This window comes from Callorhinus ursinus, unplaced genomic scaffold, assembly GCF_003265705.2.
Source record: "Callorhinus ursinus isolate GAN/ISIS: 27379988/994484 unplaced genomic scaffold, GSC_fseal_2.0 scaffold5, whole genome shotgun sequence".
NCBI classification, from domain to species: domain Eukaryota; kingdom Metazoa; phylum Chordata; class Mammalia; order Carnivora; family Otariidae; genus Callorhinus; species Callorhinus ursinus.
Genome location: NW_027397067.1, coordinates 71,865,079 through 71,888,118, shown reverse-complemented (window position 1 = coordinate 71,888,118; position 23,040 = coordinate 71,865,079). Strand labels below are relative to the sequence as shown.

General features: G+C 45.9%; 1 protein-coding gene across 5 annotated transcripts in view; it reads left to right on the top strand.

Annotated features, from left to right (window-relative positions):
* ASAP1 (ArfGAP with SH3 domain, ankyrin repeat and PH domain 1) overlaps positions 1–23,040 on the top strand; it is a 344,365-nt gene that overhangs the window by 69,521 nt on the left and 251,804 nt on the right. For all 5 annotated transcript variants that reach the window (XM_025871128.2, XM_073893210.1, XM_025871129.2 and 2 more), the window contains exon 3: positions 7,622–7,748. In XM_025871128.2, coding sequence (XP_025726913.1) covers positions 7,622–7,748 — 127 coding nt within the window. The remainder of the gene's footprint in view (positions 1–7,621; positions 7,749–23,040) is intronic.

Below are 23,040 nucleotides of genomic sequence, written 5' to 3'. Positions count from 1 at the left end.
GGGATTGTCATAGTGAATGGAAAATCCCCTGCTCTCAAGGAGCTCACAGTCTTGTTGGAGAAATAGAAATATTTGAAAAATGGTGCCATGAAAAAGGGTCATAAAAGAGGCATGTTCTCAGTCTTGAGATAGCACAGAAGTGGGCATGAGTATGACAAAGTCTAAATGGAAAACAAAACACATTTGTCAAAAGAAAAGAAAAGAAACCTGGATGTTCTATAAGTTCTTCTCATTTTTCAGGCTAATGTTTCTTTTTCAGAAATAAACTAAGATTTAAAATTGCTCACTCCTGTAGATGGCAAGTTTTTAGGAATCCCATATAACACCATGATTTTTCTTCACTGGAGGTTGTTTTACTCATAGTAGAAATGATGTAGTTCATAAAAGGGAGCTGGTTCAATCCAAAGCACATTTATTGAGGGCCCCCACGGGGCCTGTGCTAGGCAGTGCCTTCTGTGGGGAGAAGCCTGCAGGGTTCACATTCAGACTGGCTGTGAACGGTAGGTCTCCACTGATTAACCGTCGACCTTGAGTGGCTTGTGCCTGTCTCTGAGTTCTCTCAGCAGAAAGTATGGTATCGCACAAGGCTCCTTAGGAGATTTCAGGATATGGTGCTTGGAAAATACCAAGCCTGGACCTCCAGGAACTTCGGGGATGTAGGTGATACAGAGAAAGATAGATTCAGTCCCCCAGTGCCCTCAGGGATTGACAGTCTGGGAATTTTGTAGTGCAGGAAAATCAGTAGGAAGATCTGAGTTCTGAGCTGAGCCCTGCCACCCACAGAGCCGCTTGTCACCAGGAAGGTTCTGTCTCTCCGAGTGTAGCGAGTCTGAAGTCCCTTCACATGGTGCCAGCATCCTCCATTGCTTATGCAGTGAGAAAAGCTATCTTGCAAGCATCCACGGGAAGATTAGTCTCAGCTGGAGAGATGGGCAAGGGGGTGCTCTCCAGACCAGTCCAACTTGCATTTGAGTTGGGTTTGTAATGAGGTCCCCAGGAAAAAAGATAACCCATAGACTCTATGTGAAAGAAAATTATCCTGGGGCTACAGACCCACTGTCTTGGATGAGCTTGGGGTGCAAGGTGGCTAATTACATCGACTGTGACATCAGACTGGTCAGTCTTGCTCCACTACTTGCCAAGGTGACCTCTAGGCTTCAGGTTTCCCCCTTGTATAAAATGGGGAGAATACCAGTGCCTGCTTTATAAGGTTGCTGTGAGTATTTAGTGCGGTCACGCCAGCAATGACGCAGAAGAGCGCCGGGCATATAAGAAGCACAGCAATTGTTAGTTGATCTAATTTCACAGGACAGACAGAAATCTATTCCTGAGTTCACTCAGTTGATATGTATACTGTGGGTCTTCAGGTTCCAGCACTCTACCTGACTCTTTTCTTTTCTCCATCAGAAGGAACAGTCAGGGAGCAGGGAGGTGGAAGAGAGAGTAGTTTTTTGGTCTCCAAATAAACCATGTTCTCCTCTTTACTTCCTGAGGAACACTCAAGCGGTTTACTTGGAGTATTTAAATTAAGTACATTTGAGACTAGAATAGGATTTTTATTTATTTTTTCATTGCATGAAATTACATGAGTGCACTTGGGCAGCACCCATACAAGGCACATGACAAAAGCAGTCTTTATTTAGCTTAGGGAGAATATGGCAACAGGGAGCCTAGCAGTAAAACACAGGCAATCAAACGCATCCCTCCCTCCTCCTACCTGCCCCCTCCCCTCCCGCCCCCCGCAGCACTTTCCTGTCTTCTAGCACTTCATTAAACTGATAGAAAACGAATTCATAAGTTATCAGGTAAAATAAGGAAATAAGAATACTTTCTTTGGTTGCCTGGGTTGGGAGAAATATCCAACAGAGTAGCACTGTGCAAGGTAGAGTCAAGAGATCGATTTTGCAGCTGGTGGCAAAAGCCTTGGATGTACTCTGCCAGGCTCAGGGATCTTAACTTGCAGTGAGATTTCTTCGTGTCTCAGTTTCCATTATATACTCCCACATCAGGACTGTTGTATGAATGAATTCAGAGGCTGCATCCCTAACCACTAGTGTAGCGCCTGACCCAGGATAGGAGCTCAGAAAGTGCTAGCCTCAGGACTCTCTCTGGTTAATCTGGGATAATTATACTTACTTTATAAAGCTGTCATGAAGTTTAAAGAAGGATATGTGGAGTGGGGGGCGTGCCTGGATGGCTCAGTAGGTTAAACATCTGACTCTTGATTTTGGCTCAGGTTGTGATCTCAGGGTCCTGGGATGGAGCCTCATGTCTGTCCAGCATCTGGCCTCTGCTCTCATAGGGGAGTCTGCTTAAGATTCTCTCTCTTCCTTTGCCCCTCCCTCCACTCAGCTCTCTCTCTCTCTCTCTCTCTCTCAAACAAATAAATAAATAAAAAGAGGGGTATGTGTGTCCAAAATTCTAATTCTATTCACTTAGCAAAGTGTCTGGTACATAGCAGTTCTCTGTTTCTTTTCTTTTCTTTTTTTCTTTTTTTTTTTTTTTTTTGGAAGGAATATCAGAATTTATATCTCCAGATAAGGTTTTCAATATTCCCATATTATCTGAAAAGTACTGTCTACTATGCTATCTCAGATCTTGATAAGCACTTTATGTGGTCTAGTTCATTGAATCCTCAGAGCACTAACACAGTTACTATCATTGCTCCCATTTTTCAGATGTGAAAACTGAGACCCAGAAAAGTGAATTACTTCAACAAGGTCTTATAGCTGCTACGCAGCAGAGATGTGAGCTCAAGTCTTTCTTAGCTAGAACTCATGCCCCTGTAAAATAAATGAATTCCTGAAAACTAAGTAAACTCAAACGAAATTCATGCAGCTTGTAACTCATGCTCCTGCAAAATAAATGCCCTGTTCTATCCTCTAGAAGTTGCCTTGCTTTGAATGTCCTTCTTTATAGGAACTGTGTTCCATGAAAATGAGGCTTTTATTTTATGACCTTAACTCATTTCTGATCCTGATTAGTATTCATTCTGTTGGATTCTAGATACTGGTTATTTACTTCCAGAGTCCAAAACCATCACTCATGGATTTGACCTCACAAAGGATGCTTACAAGAATAACCTAGGTCTCTGAAGAAGATTCCCAAATCTGAGATCTCATACTGTGGGAATTGCCATGCACCACCCCCCTCCTCTTTTTTCCTCCTCCAGGTGACTAATTTAGAGATACATCTGAGTCCTGGAATGAAAAGAGGTGTATTTATAGCCATGCTTCACATAAAAAGCAAGTTCAAAGGGAACTAACAGTGGTTGAGTATTCACTATGCGTCAACCTCTTTATCCACATCCCCTTGGTTTATTTCCCCTAACAACCTGTATTGTAGTTTTATTATTGCGCTAACTTTGCAGATGAGAAGACAAGGCTGATAATCAACAGACTAGAGAGTCCAACCCCAGTTCACATAACATAAAGCATATTCTCTTCCCACCTTATTGCCCCTGTCTCATGAAGGCACTGGGAGCTTTTGAAGAATGCTCTAAGTTCCATCCCATCAGGTTGGGATGCTGGCTGGTGCCGTTGATCTCGCTCCCATAGAGCACCCCAGACTCCTCATCGCACTGTCCTTTCCCTGGTACACTGTTGGCCATCTTGCAAATGCAACCCCTCGGTTGTTAGGTAGGTGGGCCGGAGTGAAGCCTATACTTGGAAATAGAAGTCTGTCAATTCCCTGATGACAGTGGGGTCAATAGTACCATCACTGTTCATGAGAATAAGCCACCACTCTTCTTATTTAAAGCATGCTACAAGGACTCCTGTCTTACCCCAGTCAGCAGCGCTCAGAGTAAGAAACGGCATGAGGAGTATGAGGGTGCTCAACTGCCTTGATGGGGATGATGATGGCAACAAAGATGATGCGTGCTTCGTACAAAGCCGGGCACACACAAGTATACGTATGGGTGTGTGTTTTCTGGCTCTGCAAAGGATGATGTAGATTTCTGAGCAGCTCCACACAAAGAAATCCAGCGTTTTGAGTTTTGCCTACATTAGACTCTATTCACTTTGAGATATCCAGGAATGGTTTTCAGGCTATTTGAGAAAATGAGAGGTGCAGATGGCTTGTGCCGGGACATGGTTTCAAATTTAAAGAGGATTATGGCCCATGAACCCCAGAAATTGTGGGTAGAAGTGTGAACCTTTGAAATTCTAATTGCAGACGGTCAGAGGAGGAATATACTTACTGGGGCACAGTATCTCATTGTTCACGTATTCCTGTCCTGGCCAGAGGAGGTGGGGAGGAGCAGGATAACATAATCTCCAAGAGAAACTGAAACAACTGATGGCAGCATTTTGAGCTCTCCAGTGAATTCTGTCACGAAAGAAATCCCCGGCTGTTTACCATTGCAGCTAGCTTAGCTTCTCGTAATAAATTTTATTTCTTGCGTTGTAGAGTTGGGGGTATACACAGACTCGGCTCCAGCTGGGAGGGATCTGTGTGGTCATTTTGGCACACCCACCCCTTTATTTTACAAGCGACGGCACTAAGGCCCAACGTGAGAACATCAGTTATTAGGAGAGAAAGCTTGGGAATCCAGGGCTCTGGGAACTGAGGCAATTATTCACTGACTCTAGGCTTTTAATAAAAGCTCCTATTTATCAAGTGTTTATATATGTCATACATACAGGATAGAAGGCGCAACCAACCCAGTGGAGGTGACAGGCATTAGATGATTTGCAATACAGAGGAGAATAGAATAAGTACAAAATCAAAGTCAAAACTGATTTCCAGCCTGGAGGGTGTCCTTCTTGGAGTGGATGGAAGTCTCAGTACTGGGTGTTATACTCAACTGCTCCACAGGGAAGCACAGGGTTATTGAGGTCACAGAGCTTAATTAGCCCAAGCTAGTAGGAGCCATAATGCTCCAAGTCACAGAACTTGTCAGATGCAGGATGACTCGGTTAGTATGTGGAAAAAGAGGTAAGATTTTCTTCTGAGTGGTTCATAGTCCAAAAGCTCATTTTCTGTCAACCACTGCACATGAGCAAGTGACCTCCAGGTGCTGGTCTTCAGCTGCCTGCTGTTGCCATCTGGCTAACTCCCCAGAACCTCAACTTTGGTGTGTCCCAAACCAAACTTGGCTTTTTTTAGATTTATTTATTTGAGAGAGGACTGGGGGCGAGGCAGGAGAAGAGAATCTTCAAGCAGACTCCCCACTGAGTGTGGAGCCCAAAGAAGGGCTCCATCTCACAACCCGTGAGATCATGACCTGAGCCCAAACCAAGAGTCAGGTGCTTAACCAACTAAGTCATCCAGGTGCCCCCCCCCCCCCCCGCCCACCAGCCAACCAAACTTTTAAAGTGCTAATGAGGAGAAAGCAAGTGCCTGTTTACTTATTTACTTATTTTTTAGAATGCCTCTCAAGGTTCCTTTCTCAACCCTTTACTTTGCCAGAGAAAAATCATTTACATACGCTGCCTTATGAATTTCTTCCTGTAGTTAGCTGAAACTCTTGCCTACCCGACATTGATGAGTGCTTTGCTGGAGGCACAGTTCAGGTTTCATAGGGCCAGCACAGGTAGACAAAACTCCTTGAACTCATTTCATAATGGCTTTCCTGTGCACAAAGTACTTTCTCATCCATTATTATTTAACATCTCATGGGGCTGGTTCATCTTATGTGAGGCAACTGAAGGCCAAGATCCCATAGCCGACAGGATTCTCTGGGACTCAACCTCTTGTTGTCTTTTCTGCTCAAGATGTTACCTGTCAGAGAGCGCTTCTCTGAACATTCCTTATACTGTGGCACCTCTATCACTTTTTTTTTTAAGATTTTAATTATTTGAGAGCGAGAGAACACGAGCAGGTGAGAGGGGCAGAGGGAGAGGCAGCTCCCCACTGAGCAGAGAACCCGATATCCGGCTGGATCCTAGGACTCTGGGATCATGACCTGAGCTGAAGGCAGCCACTCAATCGCCTGAGCCACCCAGATGTCCCCCTCCATCACTTTCTTACTTTATATGTACTCCACGTTATATCACATGATTTGTTGGTTGTCTGATTCCCCACTAGAAGGGAAGCTCCTGAGAGCTGGGACATTGTCATTACTGAATCTCCAGGGCATGTAGTAGGCCCTTAGTAAGTATTTGCTGACAGTGGGGTGATGCATTTTCATTTGACCAGCACTTGCTACTTCTGTGTGCCTTGGGGCACTCCATTGTCCTTGTGGGTAAGGACTAGGGAATGGACACTTAACCACACCAGATGGCAGGAACTCAATCCTAGGGGGAGGCCACAGGGCCAGCCTTCCGCCCTAATGCGGTGCATTTGGAGATGAGTTTGTAAGACTGCTCCTATTGGCTTCAATTACAGGGATCCTGGGAAGCTTCCCAAGGGCCTAGCTTGCTTCTTCTTTTCTTTTTAAAAGCAATTTTACCCGCAATCAGTGGTGAGAAATTAAATGGATTCTTTGGACTAAGTGGAGTGAGCTAGTTAAAATAGCCATCTGCTAGGACCAAGGAATGAGCAATCTGTTGGTACTTTCTCTGCTGAAATTTGGCATCTGCTGGGCATTGTACACCATTTGCACCCCCGGAAATACCTTTTGCACTCCTGACCCTCGTGTGTCCTGCGGGTTAAAAATAAACTTACAGTGCAAATGGAAGATTAGAAAATTGTAAAAAAAAAAAAAAAAGCAAAAATCTTTTCATTTGTCTTAGCATTTTAGCAACGGAAGCGAACTGTACAGAACTAGCCTTCCAAGGACGGTGAGCGTCCTGCACCGGGACCGAGGGCGGGAGCCAAGCGAGCTCACGGCTGCAAGCAAGGGGAGGGGCCCGAGGCCCCCTGCGCCCTCGCCCCCTACGCTCTGCCCGCGGCCCTCGCAGCAGGAGGCGGCTCTCCCAGCCTCGCTTCCTGCACCCACTCGGGACTAAAAAAGAACGCGCATAACTTTTTTTGGTCCCTCTTCTCGCAGAAAGCAGGCGTAACGAGCTAGCTGAAGTAACCGCTGCGGGGGCGGTGCCGGGACGCGAGCTTCCGGAGCCCCGCAAGCCTTGCGGCCCCCAACCCGACGCCCGCGTCGGAAGGCGGCTCGGGAGGCGGGGCGGGGGCGGGGGCGGGGGCGGGGACGGTGCGCAGGCGGAGGCGGGGGGGGGGCCGTGGCGGGGGGGGGGGGGGGGGGGCGGGGCGGGCGGCGGCGCGTGCGCAGAGCACTTCCTTGTTTGTCCCCGTGACTGTAGCGGGAGCGCCGCCTGCCCGCCGCCAGCCTGCCCGCCCGCGGGAGTGTGCGCTCAGTCTGTCGGTGTCCTCGCCGCCGCCTGTCAGAGCGTTCTCAGGAGGCAGTGCCGGCGGACCCGAGCCCCCGCGTAGCGCCAAGCCCCCTCCCCCGCCGCCGGCATGAGCACAGGGAGGCGGGTCCCCGAGAGCCCTCTGCCTCGCGCGCGGCTCGGAGTTTGAAGGGCCCCGCGCCGAGCGCTGCCGCCGCCGCCGCCCGCTCCGCCCGCTTTCTCTCCCGCCGCCGCCGGGGACGGGAGCCGCGCCAGGCCGGGCGCCGGGTGGCAGGCTGCGCGGGGCGTTCATGAGCCACCGGGCGGCCCGCGGCCCCGGGAGCCTGCGCCGTGACTCACTCCCCGCCCCCGCTTGTGTCTCGCCCCCCCGGCAGGATGCCGGACCAGATCTCCGTCTCCGAGTTCATCACCGAGACCACCGAGGACTACAACTCGCCCACCACGTCCAGCTTCACCACGCGGCTGCACAACTGCAGGAACACCGTCACGCTGCTGGAGGAGGTAGGTCGGGGCCGGCGCGCCCCACCGGGGACCCCGGCCAGTCCGCCGGGACGCCTCCATGCCCTCGCTCGCAGCCGCTGCCTCGCAGTTGAATTGTCTGCGTTTCTGAGCGGGGAGGAAAAGGATGTCAGGGGCCGGGGCAGCCACACCCCCTTGGGGATTACCCCCTTCCCGCTCCCAGGTGAAGAGGGGACTTAAGATGTGCAGCCCTTTGCCCCATTTGCCAGGGTGCTGACTCCCCGGGGGCTGGAGGTGGGGAGAGGATTGAGCGAGCTCCTGACAGCCCTAGGAAAAAGAGGAGGGAAGTCCTTTCCCTATCTTGGACCCTTCGTGGGTGCAATACAGTCTGCTGGGCTCTTTCCACATCTTTCTGACCCTGTCATAACCGGCAAAGTAAGTGGTGTCAGGCCCCAGAGGGTAGAGGGAGGCGAAGCAACATGGCCAAGGTCACCAGCAAGGGACTGGGAGATGGTCAGTGACTGCCGCTCTTCGTAGCCCGTCTGTGCCAGGCAGGCTTAGTTGCATAGGCAAGGGCCCCCAAATAAAACCCCAAAGGGGTGAGAGGACACTCAGGCTGGGATTGCTTCCACCCCAGGATTCTTCCCCATCCAGTCTCCAGTGCCTAAACCCCGAGTGGAAAGAGAGATCTGTGCAGACGGGTCCCCACCCGGCTCCCTGCACCCGAGGATTTGGTTCTGCTGAGGCTGCTGCGCAGGCAGGACTTGCCCGCAGGGCACTCCTAAGCTGTGAAGGGAGACTTGAGGCTGCTGGGAAGAGCTGGCCAGAACGGGAGAAAGGGGGGCCTGAGACTGCAGAAGAACAGCTCCCCTTATCTAGATCCTCCAGAGAGGCATTGTGGGTGTCCTGGGCAGGGCCACGGGCAGAGCGATTTCCTTTACAATTTAAGTGAATTAGTGATAGGTTGGAGTGGGTAGGAAAGGAGGAACCCACAAGCCCAAGAGCTGCAAAAGCCTCTGAACCTCAAGAAAAATAGGACATTTGCCTTGGAACTCTGCACCATCTTTAAGTGCCATAAAGCACCACTCCCCTCCAAACAAGCCAAGCCTATTTCAACTGAAAAAGACAGCATTGGGGGAACTTAGGAAGGCAGATCTTTTTCCTGGAGTGGATTATCCTGTGGTTGGTTTATTTAAGGTTTGGGGAGCTCTTTCTGATATAAGCTCACCACAGCCAGCTCTCTGTGATATTGAGAAGCTTGGGCTTCTGTGGGAAACTGCTCTTGGTACAAGCTTTGCTACTCACTCTTCAGGCCGGGTTACATGGAGAATTGGTACTCTGAAGCCTAAGGTCCTAAATTTTAGAAGGGGAGAAATTTCTTTTCATGCTGGGTCCTGTCTTGCCCGCCTGGTGCAGTGAATTAGTCTGAACATTTTATGCCAGTTGAGGATGCTTCTAGAGTTCTCTATGAAGTTAATGTTGGGTTATTGAACTGAATTTTGAAATTCATTTGGAGAAATATCAGCTAAGTTTGTTTGAAAGCCAGAGGTAAATGGATTTTTGCAGGGGGTTGGGGGGGGGTGTCTTTGTGACCTGTCATTCTGTTGCTTTAGCCTGACATTCAGTGTCTGGGAATACTCGGAGTTGCCAGGCATTCAACCTTATGATGGGTCTGTCCTTCACTTAATAGTGATAAATTGGAACATGCTGATAAAGGAGCATTTTGCACCATTTTTGTGTGCGAATTGTATATGCCTCCTGAAGGATGTGACATTGATTAGACTGAGTGGTTATTTTCCTTCTAGATAAGTTCTTCAGTGCCTGCTAATAGAGCTGTCAGTTATTTTAACATTCCCTTTCTGCCCATTTAGATAGTGTTACTATATTCTGTTTGTGTGGGGTATGATAAGGGTAAGTAGCTGATAATGCTGTTTGTAGGGTTATATGCCCATTTTGCAGCAACAGGAGAGGATAGGGTTAATGTTAATTATGTGCAGCTGCTCTTAACCTTAGGTTGAGGTAACTAAATTTAAACGTGAATGCAACAGATACATTTCTTTTTTTTAAATAAGGAATACTATTCTGCTGGGTTAGGTTGAAAAATAGATCCAATCATAATACAGATGTGGTCACTTACAAATTTGAAGAGGAATCAGAATCAGGCTAGAAGTGCAAAAGTGTCATGTTATTAGAGTATGTTGATAATATTTATGCTCTCAAAAACATTACAGTAAATGTTTGTCAGAATGACACAATAATTTTGTAATTGTTTTTCTGAACTTCATTTGTAGTACTGGTCAAGGAGTCATTGCCCTAATCTGCATCTTTAACTCTTGAATCATAGGCCATGAAGTTGGACTCATGAATGATGGCCTCTTGCATAAATGTGAAATATACCTGTTCATTTGTTATTGATAGGTAACCACCAAGTTTAATTTTTATTTTTTTCCCCTAAGTTTGCATATATGGAAGGGGCACATTGTTATAAATATCTTAAGTGGATCAGAATTGAGTTCTTAAAAAAATACGGGGCTTAAGGTTATTACCCTCAAAATGTAAGAAAAAGTTTTGGGGCAAACCACAAAATCTTGTTGGCATATGCTTCACTAGTGAGATACTTGGAAACTTTAAGAGTGCCGTTTGTGTTGCTTTGTGGTTATTCTTAGGAATAGGACTTTTGGGTACTTTTTTGGTGATTTGGAAACTCAGGAATAGGAATTCATTTGGGCAGCTTGGAATTCTTTTTAAAAAATCATTTTCTAAAAAACAAAAAAAAATCGTTTCTAGTTCCAGTTATTAAAGGCCTTCCTGTTTACTTACAAACTTTTTGTTTTCCCCCTCTTTGGGTTCCTAATCAACCTATAGAAGTCTCAATTAAAAAACTTTAGCTCTCCAACCTTGGAACCCTAAGTTAACCCCCACTCCCCCTTTTGGTATGTCCCGTTGGCAAAGACTGCTTTGCAGATGTTGGTGCTTTTGTTTAAATCTCTCTGTGATGAGCACTGTAGGAAGTGGGTCAGAAATGTGTCGAAAAAGAGGCAAAGAGTTTGCTTCTGGGCTTCACCTTTGGGGGCAGAGGGTCCCACAGGACTGTGGGAGTTACGGTTAGGCTGGCACATAATGAGTGGCTGCCTTTGGGAGGCAGGAATGGATTAGCTCCCCGGGTTTCATCCTGATGTCTGAGTGTTTTCCATGCAAAAAGGCAGTGTTTTGCTTATTCAGCAGAGCACACTGACGTGTGCCATTTTACTCATGACCATTTGGAAATTATGAGTAAATGACTAGGAGACTGGGAGAAGACAGAATTTTGCTTAGAAAGGAAGGGAAGCAGGCCTTCCAGGACCTCTGTGCAGGGAGACTATAGGAGAGACTTTCCACTTAAAGGCTTAGACTGGTCAATACTTTGTACTTGGTGAAAGGGAGAGTTGACGTGATAAATGAAGGTGTGCTTGGTTATTTAATATTGGGTCAGCACTTTATCTTTTTGTGATGATGGAGGAGGCATATCTTGCCCATTTATTGAACGACTGCTCTCCGCCAGGCCTGTTGTAGGCACACGGCACGCATGATCACATTTAAGCCTCATGTGAGCTTTATGGAGAAGGGACAGTTGTTATCTCCATTTTACAGAGAAGAAAATTGAGGCCTAGAGAGATGAAGTGATTTGTCCCCAAGATTGCATGGCTAGTAAGTCAGTGGAGTTAGGAAATCCGTAAGCAATTAAGACATAAAACAGATGTTCTAAACGTCTACAAAGATGTATTTCAGTGGCTTTGTAGAGAATGTAAGAGGCTTCACTTTTCATTGTACCTTCTGATTTTGATCTCATGAAACAGAGGTGCCTAAGTTCCTAAGTGGCTTAGTTTTTCTTCGTGTTCACATTCCAGGGAGTTCTTAATAGTAATACTTAAATACATTTCTTATTTTTTTTCCTGTGCCTTCAAAGACTTCAGATACGGTTTTTCAGATTCAGGTGTGGGAAGTTATTTGGGCATAATCTAGGAATAGCATTCATGCAAAGCATTTTTGGGGAGCACCTGCTAGGTACAAGTCATTTTGCTAAGTGTAGCTGAGGTATTGGAGTTGTTGTCTGGATTGTGTTATGGAGGAAGTAACGGTGTTTGAGAAAGAGGTAAATAGGGCTGTCATTCTTAACAGGGTAGAAAGGGGCAGTTTGCAGGTGGGGGAAATGATATTAGGACATTCACCCCCATAATGCAAGGTGAATCACTCAAATTACCATCCAATCAGTATACAAATTGTCCAGTGCCCAGCAGTGTGTTAGGCCCTGGAGATACTAAGGTGATCAACCCTGCCATTAAGAAGTGCACCATGTTAAAGTTTTCTCAAGGGAGCTCACAATGAAGTGTGGGTCTTGCATTAGAAGTTCACTTGTTTTAACATATACACATGACATGCTTAGTCCTTCCTGAGGCCATAGAAATGTTTGAAGAATGAAGAAACGAATGAAGGTGTGGAATGCCAATCCATTCCTCTTTCGTAGTACCGGTTATTAGTGTTCCCACAATGTGCAAGCCCCATGCCTACTATTATTTAATGCTTACATGTGCCCTATTATTATGTTTGACCCATCTTCCCACAGTTGAATCTTTCGCCCAAGGGCACACACATTGTAAGTAGTAGGTTTGGGCTTGAATCCCATTTCTGTAACATCCCTGTGCATGCTAGTCAGACTTCATCTTTATGTGTTTCTTCACCCTCCCAGTAAGTTTTCATTTTTACTCATGTTCATTTGGGTATCATCTTCTCTCCTGATGACAAGAGGTCATTAATCTTTGATGAATGCTTTTAGGTTCTCCAGTGTTACCTGTGGAATCTCACACATAGGGCCTCTGTGGCCAGGGCTTAAAGTCTGATCTCATTCATCAGCTCCAAGTGTTCTAGAATGCAATCGCATTACTTCTCTTAAATTTTGAAAGCCGATAAACTAAGCAGCAAGTGCTAGTTTATGTAGCAGCTGCTAAAGTTGGTTATGGTGTTAAATAAAAGTAAATCTCAGGCAGAGTTTCGATAAAAACAGGGTTAGTTTTATGCATTGTTTGAGGTCAAAATAATATGCTTTCTTTGTCCCTAACCTCTTGAAGATAAAACAACGAAAGGTGAATAAGTCTCCCCTTGATGCTGCTATCTTACACAGAATTCGTGCTCTGTGGTCCAACCTTTGATCCAGTTCAGAGGTATTGAGAGTGAGTTTTCTCTGGACATAAGCAGCAAAGGTCAGGGAATGAAGAATATGTTTATTTGCCTGCAGAAGCAATGAGAGAAGGAAATTTCCTTTATGTACCAGAACTCATGTTTTTTCTAAAACAGGCTCCAACTGTTAGCCGGGTGTTCCAAGCTAATGCTGTTTGCCTTTCATATACATGTTTGGGGTTTAAAAAACATTTTCTATATGTGCTATCTAATAAAGTGCCTTTGTGGTAGCGTCCTCATCATTCTTTTACATGCGAATAAATTAAGGCTCAGAGAGGTACGTACCTACAACAGGCCTGGCAGAGAGCAGTCGTTCAGTAAATGGGCAAGATATGCCTCCTTGACCAACGTAACGCAGGATCTCTGGATCTAAAATCTTTTGTCTCTTTTGTATTTCATCTTTTGTGCTTCCTGTCTGCTCGTTTTTTGTTTTATTTTGTTTTTTGTCTTTCAGGGCCCATAAAAATGACATTTACTGATTTTTCTTATCCCTACTTGATTTCTAGTGCCAGAGATAAAGAGTTTGGGGTAGAGAAGAAAGGGAAAGACAAAGCTCCTTTTCTCTGTTCTTCAAAGACCTCTTGTTGGATGGCTCTCATAATCTCTGCTGTTTGTAGTTAGAGACGGTGCTGCCAGCAGTCCTCCCTGGGCTCAGCAGAAGTGGAAAAGGCCCAGTGGCTTCCCGCTCTTCCCTGGCATACTTAGTCTGGGACTGTTGACCAGTCTGTCTTTGCCTGCGAGCTGCCCACAGCCCTGGCCAAAGAACCACTGCCCAAAGAACCACTGTTGGGGTTGCTACAGGACTCTCGCTGTCTGCCTCTGGCTTCCTGGTTGTCCGGGGTGCTGGGTGCCTTTGTCCTGGGTGCTGGGAATCACTAGACAAGCTCTAATGGAGCTTGGAGAAAGTCTAGTCGGGTGCTTCCCAGCCTAAGAGCCTGATCTCTGAGGGGCCCATGAAAGTGGTGATGGGACTCTAATAATCACTTGCAGTATTTCATAAAAATTAATAGACGCCTTAATAACATGGTTCGGCATGCCTCTCATGCCAACTGTCTTTGGTTTTGGTCGAAATACATCAGCTCAGTGGTGTAGCACTGATTATCTTCTGCTGATCAGATCCTCGGATTGCCTGTTAGAGATTCCTATAGTTGGGAAATCAAGTATGATCTCATTCCTGTGATTGGTTTGCTAGAAGAACCTTCGAGTTTTGTATCCCCATGGGAGAGAGCTCAGGAGAGATGAGGACCCACATAGACCTAGTTTCATCCTGTTGTGGAGACCGAAGCCTAGGATGGAAAGAAAATTGGGCAGAGATTTGAATTCAGGTCTCTCAACTTCCAGCCCAGGCTCTTTGCACTGTGCTCTCCAAAACGGCTATGGAGGCTATTTGTACACGGTGGTGGATTTCTCTCTAAAACTTGCTTCCAGGTTAGAGGAGAGGAGAGTAAACCTGAATTTAGGAACCTGGTCTTGCTAACCAGTCTGCTGGTGTAAATTTTGGTCTCAGGAGGTACACTGTGGGGCCACAGCAGCCTTCCCTGATGCTAAGTTAAGAGGCTTTCATCAGAAGCATCATGGTCCTGGATGTTCAAACACTACCCAGACTTTTGCCTTTATGTCTGCAAGTCAAGGAGCCTCAAGAGGTGGTTTCCATTTATGTAACCTAGTCATTTGGGGGCTAGAGCCAGACATTGGCCTGATCCTTTCCCACATGTAGTAGTTAAACACGAGTAAGTGATAGGCTAGAGACCACTTTGTATCTGAGCCTCGGTTTCCTCATTTGATAAAAAAAAAAAAAAAAGCATTGATTTGAGTGTTAAAGGAGATAGGACACAGGAGGCACTAATCACATGACTTCATTACTGGTAAAATGTGGCCTGATGAATGTCGGGGTCTGACCAGTCAGATGAGTCAGCCTTCCTTTTGTGGGGTGGGGAGGAAAGAGGTGAGAGGCATTCCTTGATTGGGGGGTGGGCAGAGTTCTCTCCCCTGGGAGCCAGTAGCGACCCTTGGGTCCCCTTACCTGGGTTAATTGCAGCCCTGTTATCTTGGAGTCTTTGTCAGGCAAGTTACCGAACCTTACTGTGTCTCAGTTCCCCCATGGGGATCGTACCTCCCTCTTAGGATAGTGCCTGCCATGGTAAGTGCTCTGGAAATAATTCTTCTTACTGTCCTCATGCTGTTGCTGTTCATTATTATTGGAGTAGACCCTTGAATGTGTAGCTGAGAGGACAAGACTTGGTCGACTCTTTTCAGGACGGTGGGTGATAAAGACGTCAGATGACGGAGCCAGCTGTGTGCCTTCGAGGAACTGGATGGTGGAAGTGCAGATGAGACTGGAGGGTGGCCTAGGGGAACACTAGCACTTGCATCATTGGGGCTCATAGTCAAAGCCAATTTCATCTGAAGCAGACTGACAGCTCAGTTTTACTCTGTACGCAGCTCTTGGTGGGGCTCCTCTGAAGTCAGGGAACCACTGACCCAGACCAGCCTGATGGGCTCTCCTGGTGCAGCCTCACTGTGTGTGCTTCCTTTGCACCTGTTGATTCTTTCTGTTTCCTCCCTCCCCCCACTTTGCCTCCATTGGTGCGTCAAAGCCACGACAGTGCTGCCCCATTTGATTTTTGCTGGGGCTTTCGGGTAAGGAGCCACTTTCTCTGTTACATAATAAATGCAGGTATTTGATTCTGATCATTTGTGGGGAGGTGCGGGGGGAAGCATTTATGCCTTGGCCCTGAGTGGGATAGAGCGTAGCAGCTATGTTGTATGCTTTACTGATTACAGCTTGAAGCTCTGAGACCACAAGGAATTCTATTTTGGTTTGGAGGCAGGCACCTTAAAGTGAAAAGGACTTAGCCTTGGATTTACATTTCAGTGTGTCTCCTAGCTTCTTTTCAGTGTCAGTAAGATGAGTTCTAATTATTTGTGAGGCAGGGGTTTGGTCAGATCTGGAGGCAATTCACTCCACTTGGTCTTAACGGAATTTGAGAGTTCACAGTAGGTTCTTCCAGCCCAGAGCCCATTCTGAGCAGCCCTGTGTCATGGTGCTGTTTGTGGTCACTTATGTAAGAACTGAATTTTAATGCTGAGGCTGTGGTGTAATTTTCCCCAGAGAACTGGAATATATGTCCCTCTGATAAGACAGCACCCAATTCAGCCTCCCAGAAGCTAGAAAAACAAAACCAGACCTCATGCACCAGCAACTGCGTTTTGGTACCAACTGCTAAAGAAAGCAGAGTTGGCTAAGTCAAGCTAGATCATCCCTTTAACTGCCACATGTGCTGTGGATGGAGAATAGAAGCTCTTCCAAGCCCTTTTGTTACTAATACAGCTTGGATACCTTGTATTTCTGTAGCATTGTGCTCAGGGGCAAGAGCAAGGATGGCCATGTCCCCAGTGCCCAGCATAGCACCTGACCTGATGACTGTATTATAAAATAAATTGCACAGAGCTGGAAAAGGCCTTTAGAGACCACCTGGTTCAAGTCCACTTTTCTAGGGATGATGAAGTTAGGCTCTGCTGTTGTAAGTAACAGATTCCACCTCCCCCCAGCAAAACAAAATCCAGCTATTTCAAGCACAATGAGGACTTGCTTTAAGGACGCATGGGGCTGTTTCCTGGAACATGAGGGGCAAGAATGGTAGGAAATGTGGAGATTCTCTTCTGGGAAGATGGCAGAAGATGGCAGCCCAGGCCCTACCTGCCCCCTCGCTTCAGTGCCCCCCCCCCCCAGCTGAGTCTCTGTAGCTGATTCATATCTGGAAGGATTGGACTGGTCCACTTGGGTCAGGATGCCACCACTAGTCCAGTCAGCTTTGGCTAGGTTTCTGAGGTTACGTGATGGGTGAGTCTGAGCTTTTGTCAAGGACTGGGTATGATAGTGATCCTCAGAGGAGAGTTAAGAGGGTAGGGAAGCTCCCTCTTGGTACACCCAGATCACACTGCAAAACTGGGAGTAGGATCCGGATCTTCTAGCCCCACTGTCTTCATCCTTCATTGGCGTGAGAGCAAAATGGAGACCACAGCACCTCACAGGGTTATCAAGAGAACCAGTGGGGAACGGAAGACAGCTACATGCCTGGCATCCAGCGAAACCGGGAAGATGTTTACTTCTCTGCCATTCCCTCTGCAAATCTCACCTCCTCTTGACCCTTCTGCAGTGTATTCATTCGGGACATTTTGAAGGGCTGTGGTCAGAGCACTGTGCTGCCTAGTTGTAGCTTTCCTGATGTGGTCAAGAAAGACCAACATTCCACACAGGGTGTGGGTAGAGAAGAAACACCCCATTGCCGTTTAAATCCACGGTGATGACATGGTGCTCAAAAATAATCCTCCCTAGATACCCAGGATGGATGGAAGACTATGCAGAGCAGCTAGGCTCTGTTTGGGAAACTTTCTGGTTTGCTTGGCCTGCTCCCAGTGTTAAATAACAGAACTGCATAGAGGTCTGATGAGGGCTGACAGCTCTCCTTCCAGTAAGTGGCTTCTTCACTGACCAGTTACACACAAAATAAAATTCAAGCACTAGCTGACTGGACTTAATGTTTTGAAACGTGGAAGTCTTCCTTTATGTTTCATTAATCATTTTTTTATGAAGTCCATTTCCTTTTCTTTGTAATGTTTATTCATGTTAATAGCACTTACATAAAATTAGATACTCCTTATTTCCACAAAGTGCAAATCAAAATAAGCATTCATTGCTGAGCCAGCAGCTGCTGCTTGAATAATGGTAATATTTTTCATAGCAGTGCAAGTGAATGCACTGCCTCCCAGTAAATAAAATGGTGCCAAGTCAAAATAAGGCCGTCACCATCCCAAGGCATCCTCATTTTGTGTTTAAGAGTTTGAACAAATGCAGGATCTGTGAACACTACAATGAAGCACTCACCCTATGCTCGGTGCTGTGATGGATGTCCTACATACATCATCTCCCTCAGTCCTTCCAGCAGCTCCGTGGGGATAGGTGCTGTTTTCCCCATTTCACAGATGACAAGCTAGGCTTAGAAAGGATTCAGCCCAAACCAGGCTCTTTCTACCTCCAACTTGTTCTCAAGAAAAAATGCTTTATATTCTGAATGGAATACTAATGAAATAGAACAGTCAGGAAATAGGCTTCAGCTGAAGCATGAGATATTTAGGTTAGAGTGGAATAAGAACTTCCTGACAGGGTAAAATACCAACTGGATAGCCATGGAAATAGCATATTTCCCTCTGACTTTAGGATAATTTTGTCGTTGATTGGCTAATGAACTAAATTGTGTACTTATGTTCATACATGTCTTCACTTCTGGTAGACTGTAAGTACCTTGTGGCCGGGGATCCCCCTCCCTTTCTTTTTACCTAGTTGGCATGCAGAAATTTGACAAAAATAAGATTATAGGAAAGCTATTTGATTTATAATTGTTGAGGCAGATCTGGTAAAGTTTTTCCAAATATTGCTGTCTACCTCTGTACTTTAGTTATGTGGCTACTGATTGTATAGAGCAATTGGAAAAACCCTCCATTACCAAATTTCCTGAAGATTGTGCCACAGATTTATGGCAGACCTGGATGCTGAGTCAGATTCTTGGTCTGCCCTTTTGGTGTATGCAACCTGCAGGCTTTTGTGGGGTCAGTGAGTTTAGTAACAGTGATTGCTCTCACTTTCTGAGTTCCCAGCTCTGTACTGGGTACCTTACATATGTTATTTCTCACCTTCACATTGCCCAGCTAGTCCATGCTGGAGCCAGGAATCAGACTTAAGTCTGTAGGGCTCCATAGCCCTCACCTTCCCTCTACCATGCAGCCTCACTTTGTGGTAGTTTAGCTGCAAAGTGTAGGGGAATGGCAGCGAGTCAGGCTAGCATTTACTTTCTTAGTAGAAACACATATATACACACACTAACAAGACAAGCTTCTACCAGTGGAAAAGGAAAGCATTTCCCCCTCATTTGTTTCCTTTGAGTGGGAGGCATTTAAATTTAGATAATGTACATCCCTAATTGGGGGCAACCAATTCATGATGTGGTATCAGAGGGATTAATGAGAGAATTGGTATTTTCAGAAAGAGTTGACCTCTCTGATTCTTCTTTGAGTGGCAAGTAGTGAATCATATGATTTAATGAGCAATTGTACTCTGCGTTTACTCTCCAGCATTTTTGTACTCTTAACCGTTTTCCAAGTACTTTCTTATGTGTTGTCTCATTTCATGAGCACAACACTTTTAGGCAACAGAGGCACCTTTTCCTCATTTGTGAGACGAGAAAACAGAGGCTCAGAAAGTTAAAATGATTTGTCATTGGTCACAGGACTAAAAAAGCATGCTGAGGCTGAGCTCTGTTACCAGCCTCCTCTTTCTGAAAGAGATGGGCTTACATGGTGAGAGATGTTTTGTCAAGTAATTTCTAACTGAAAATACTTTTTGAATTAAAAAAACATAGATTTTACTGTTTGTATTATTAGATTCTCTTCTGGGTACGTACATACACGTATATCTTTTGTGATCCTTTTTTTTTTTTTTCCTTCATAGCTCAGGCCTTCAGGTGGATTTTTGCTTTGTTTCTGTTTTAGTTTGTTGATTTTTTAACTTTTACACCTATGCAAAAGCAGGGAGGCTGGTGTGAGCCTCCACATAGCTGTCACCCAACTTCACTGTGATCTGCTCTTGGTCAGTGTTTTCATCTTTACCTTGACCCTCGATTTTTAAAATCAATCCTAGATAACGTTTTATTTCATTCTAAGTATCCTAAAAGATAAGGACTTGGGGAGGGGCAGGGAGGAACCACATTACCATTATTACATCTGCAGAAAAGATAATTTTCTCAAGATCATTACATATTTAGTGTTCTAAGTGATTCCCCCCCCCCTTAAATGGTTTGATCAAATCAGGATCTAAATGAAATCCATAGGAAATTGGCTGGTGCATATTTAACATTTCTTTTAACCTGTGGGTACCCTTTCTTCTTCCCCTCTTGCAGTGTTTTGTTGAAGAACTGGGTTGTTTGTCCTGTAGAGTTGGATAATGGTGATTGCATCTCTCTGGTGTCATTTAGCATGTGCTGCAGCCTATTCTTGACATGCTTTTGTTCCTTCCTCATAGCTTTTTCATAGTAAAGAATAAAAGGAATGCACTCCCTTTGTAGAAAACTAGAGGAAAGCGTAAAAAAGGAAATTAAAAGTCCATAATCCCACCAGCCAGAGATAATTACTTCCATCACTTCAGCTACTTCTTCCAGATAACTCTATCTGGCTTATTTTCATTTAACACATCATGAGCATTTGCCCATATCATTAAAAAGTCTTCAGTAACATTTTATAAGGCGTGTCATTGTACTAAGGGTATTTCCCTCCTTCTGTCAAGTTGCCCCCACAGTTGGCTCAGCACTTGCCCCAAAGGAGGACCCACTGTTGAAGACAAAGCGGTGGATATTTGTATCTGTCATTATCTGCACAGGTGTTGATAGAGTTCTAGAAGTAGAATTACCGGGTCAAAAGCCAGGTCTGTTCATAAATTTCTGAAACACTTGTCATGTTGCCACAACCCCCTGTGGAAGGTGGTCTGTGTCACCGCCAGCCCTGCGCAGTCTGTGAAAGAGCTTTTCTCCGCACACGGACAGCTTTGAGTGAGACCCTGACCTAAAAGTTTCTCCGAAGGAAAACAGTGTGCTTTGGGTGTGCTGTTGCTCTCATTTGTGTGTCATGTGCTAAAGTCATTGTGAGTCGAGTGAAGAGAAATAGTGAGTGTGGGTGTTCTCAAGCTGTCTGCTTAGCGGAGTGGACCACTGTGAGCCATGGTCATCTCAGTGTCATGGGGAAGTGGGCAGCTCCGCCTTACCAGCCTGCCAGCCCCTTCGTAGTGACTTCTTGGCCCCATATGCCGTCTCTGCCGAAATTCCTGCTTCCCAGGGAAGTAGGTTTGTGGGTTCAGAAACACAGAAATAGCACTCACTGTGGGAAGGGGGCACAAGTAAAAGACCAGACATGGAGTCCGGCTCCCGACTAGGCTGTTACGTAGCCACAGAGGGCTCTTCTTTCTCCCTGGCTGCTTCCACACTTTTACTTCCCTTGATTAACTCCGGGGACCTTTTCTCCAGTGGAGAAACTTTTTTGGGTTAGTAAGTATCTTTTGCAGACCCAAGTACTGCCACATCATTCATACATGGTTGTGAGTTGGATTGTTTTCTACCTAACGGTTGAGAAGTAGGGAGGGGGATGTTTGGGGAGGACGCTCCTCCAGAAGTGAGGTGAGCCTGCGGGGGCTCTGGGGTCTGTGCTTTGGGAGCAGCCTGAGGGAAGGAGGCTCTGGAGGAGAAGGTGCCAAAAGCAACTTTAACTTGTCTTTTCTGAGAGTTGACACATGAATTTTTAGAAGCCAGTTGTATTTCACACTTCTCCTTGAGATGGCCCTTGGCTAGGGAGCCGCATCACTTTGTCATGTGCCTCCGGTACATTATAGGTTTGTAAGGAGGTTTTCCTGGGCTAGCCTGGAAACTCAGTCATGACTGTTTTTCTGAGGTGGTGCTTTTTCAGTTCCAGAGGTTTCAGAGAGGCCCATTCTTAAGTCTGAAATTGACTCTGAACGTGTCAGGTCTCTGTTTCCCTGGCAAGTCCAAGAAGCATCTTTCTGGATTATTTTTCTCAGAGGGATTTCAGCATGGAGTGGACTTCTTTAAATCAGGGTCAACTCTGGTAGAATGTGCTGGGTTCCCTGCTAAGTACTTTACATGTGAGATCTTATAAAATCCTCAGAGCATCGGGAAAGTAAACAGTATTAACTTCACTTTTTCAGATGAGAAAATTGATTCGAGAGAGAATGACTTGACCCGGCTCTGTAGTTAGTGGGGAAGCTGGAGTTTGTGTTTCTGAGGCCCAGGGTCTTTCCATGATTGGTACCATCTCTGCCCATTTGGTACCCTACTTCATCCTCCTGCCCCTTTAAGACTTCTTGCTTCCTCTTAGGGTCCCAGGATATTCTCCTCCCCACCCCACTGTGATTGCCCCACCCCACCATGATATATCTTACTTCCCAAAATCTGCTTTGGGGTAACTCCCGGAAGAAAATGTCACTGATGATTCACCTAAAGGCACTGATGTGATAAGGCACAATAGCCGCTCCCTCCTCCCAGAGCTTTATGTACTTCTAACAGTGCGTGATTCCCTGACACAACAGAATGGTGGGCTTTCAGGCATTGTGGGGAGGCGACTGGGAGGTAGTTTTAGGTGTTGAGCATGCGCATTCCCTCACACCTTACAGTGTAGCCGGCTGTCTATCCCCATATGTCAGTCCAGTGAACCATTAGAAACAGTGCCAAGTTAAAGACGCTGCATAATTTAATCTTCGCTTCTGCCTTAGGAGGTGGATTCTCAGGTCCCCGTTACACAGATCCTGGAAACAGACTTGGAGAGGTGCCAAGTTCCTGACTGCTCTGCTTGCACTTCTTACCTAGGATCTCACACTGCTGCTTGGTCAAGTCCACTTCTGGTGCTGGGCACTGTAGGCGCTTCGCCCAGGCTACTCTTGCAAGCCTGAGTAATGGTCAGGAGTCTGACATTGTGACACTTGAATCATATATCCATTTTGGGGAGCAGGGTGGCCTTTCTGGTGCCCTGCGCCTACCCAGGCATGCTGTGGGTGTTGGGCGTGCTTTCTTCTGGAGCTGTCAGTTGAGAGCTTAGTGTCGATTTCACTTCCTGCCCTAACACATCCTGTCACTAAATCACTTGACTTAGTGACTTAGCTCGATCTGCTAGCAACCCCCCCCCACAACCATGTGGCATTACTAAATCATACTAAATACTAGTTTTTTAAAAACCCCAAAAGCAAAAACAAACAAACAAACAAAAACCCACTCCATAACAGCCCCCTTCCAAAAAAAAAACCAAACCTAGTATTTTATGTAAAGCCTTCTGGAAAGGTTCAGCATCCATTGCAGTGATTGAGCTGTGTTAAGCATTCAGGAGCCATTATAATATTATAGTAGCCACAATTTATTAAGCTTCTCTTTGGAGCCTAGTACTGTGCTAACTTCTGTAGGCAAATATTTCTAATCCTTAAAACAGCTTTGTACGAGTTTCTCCATTTTATAGGGAGAGAAGAGATGCTGAGATAAGATCTGTGAATGCCCTGACCCCAGCTGTGGTA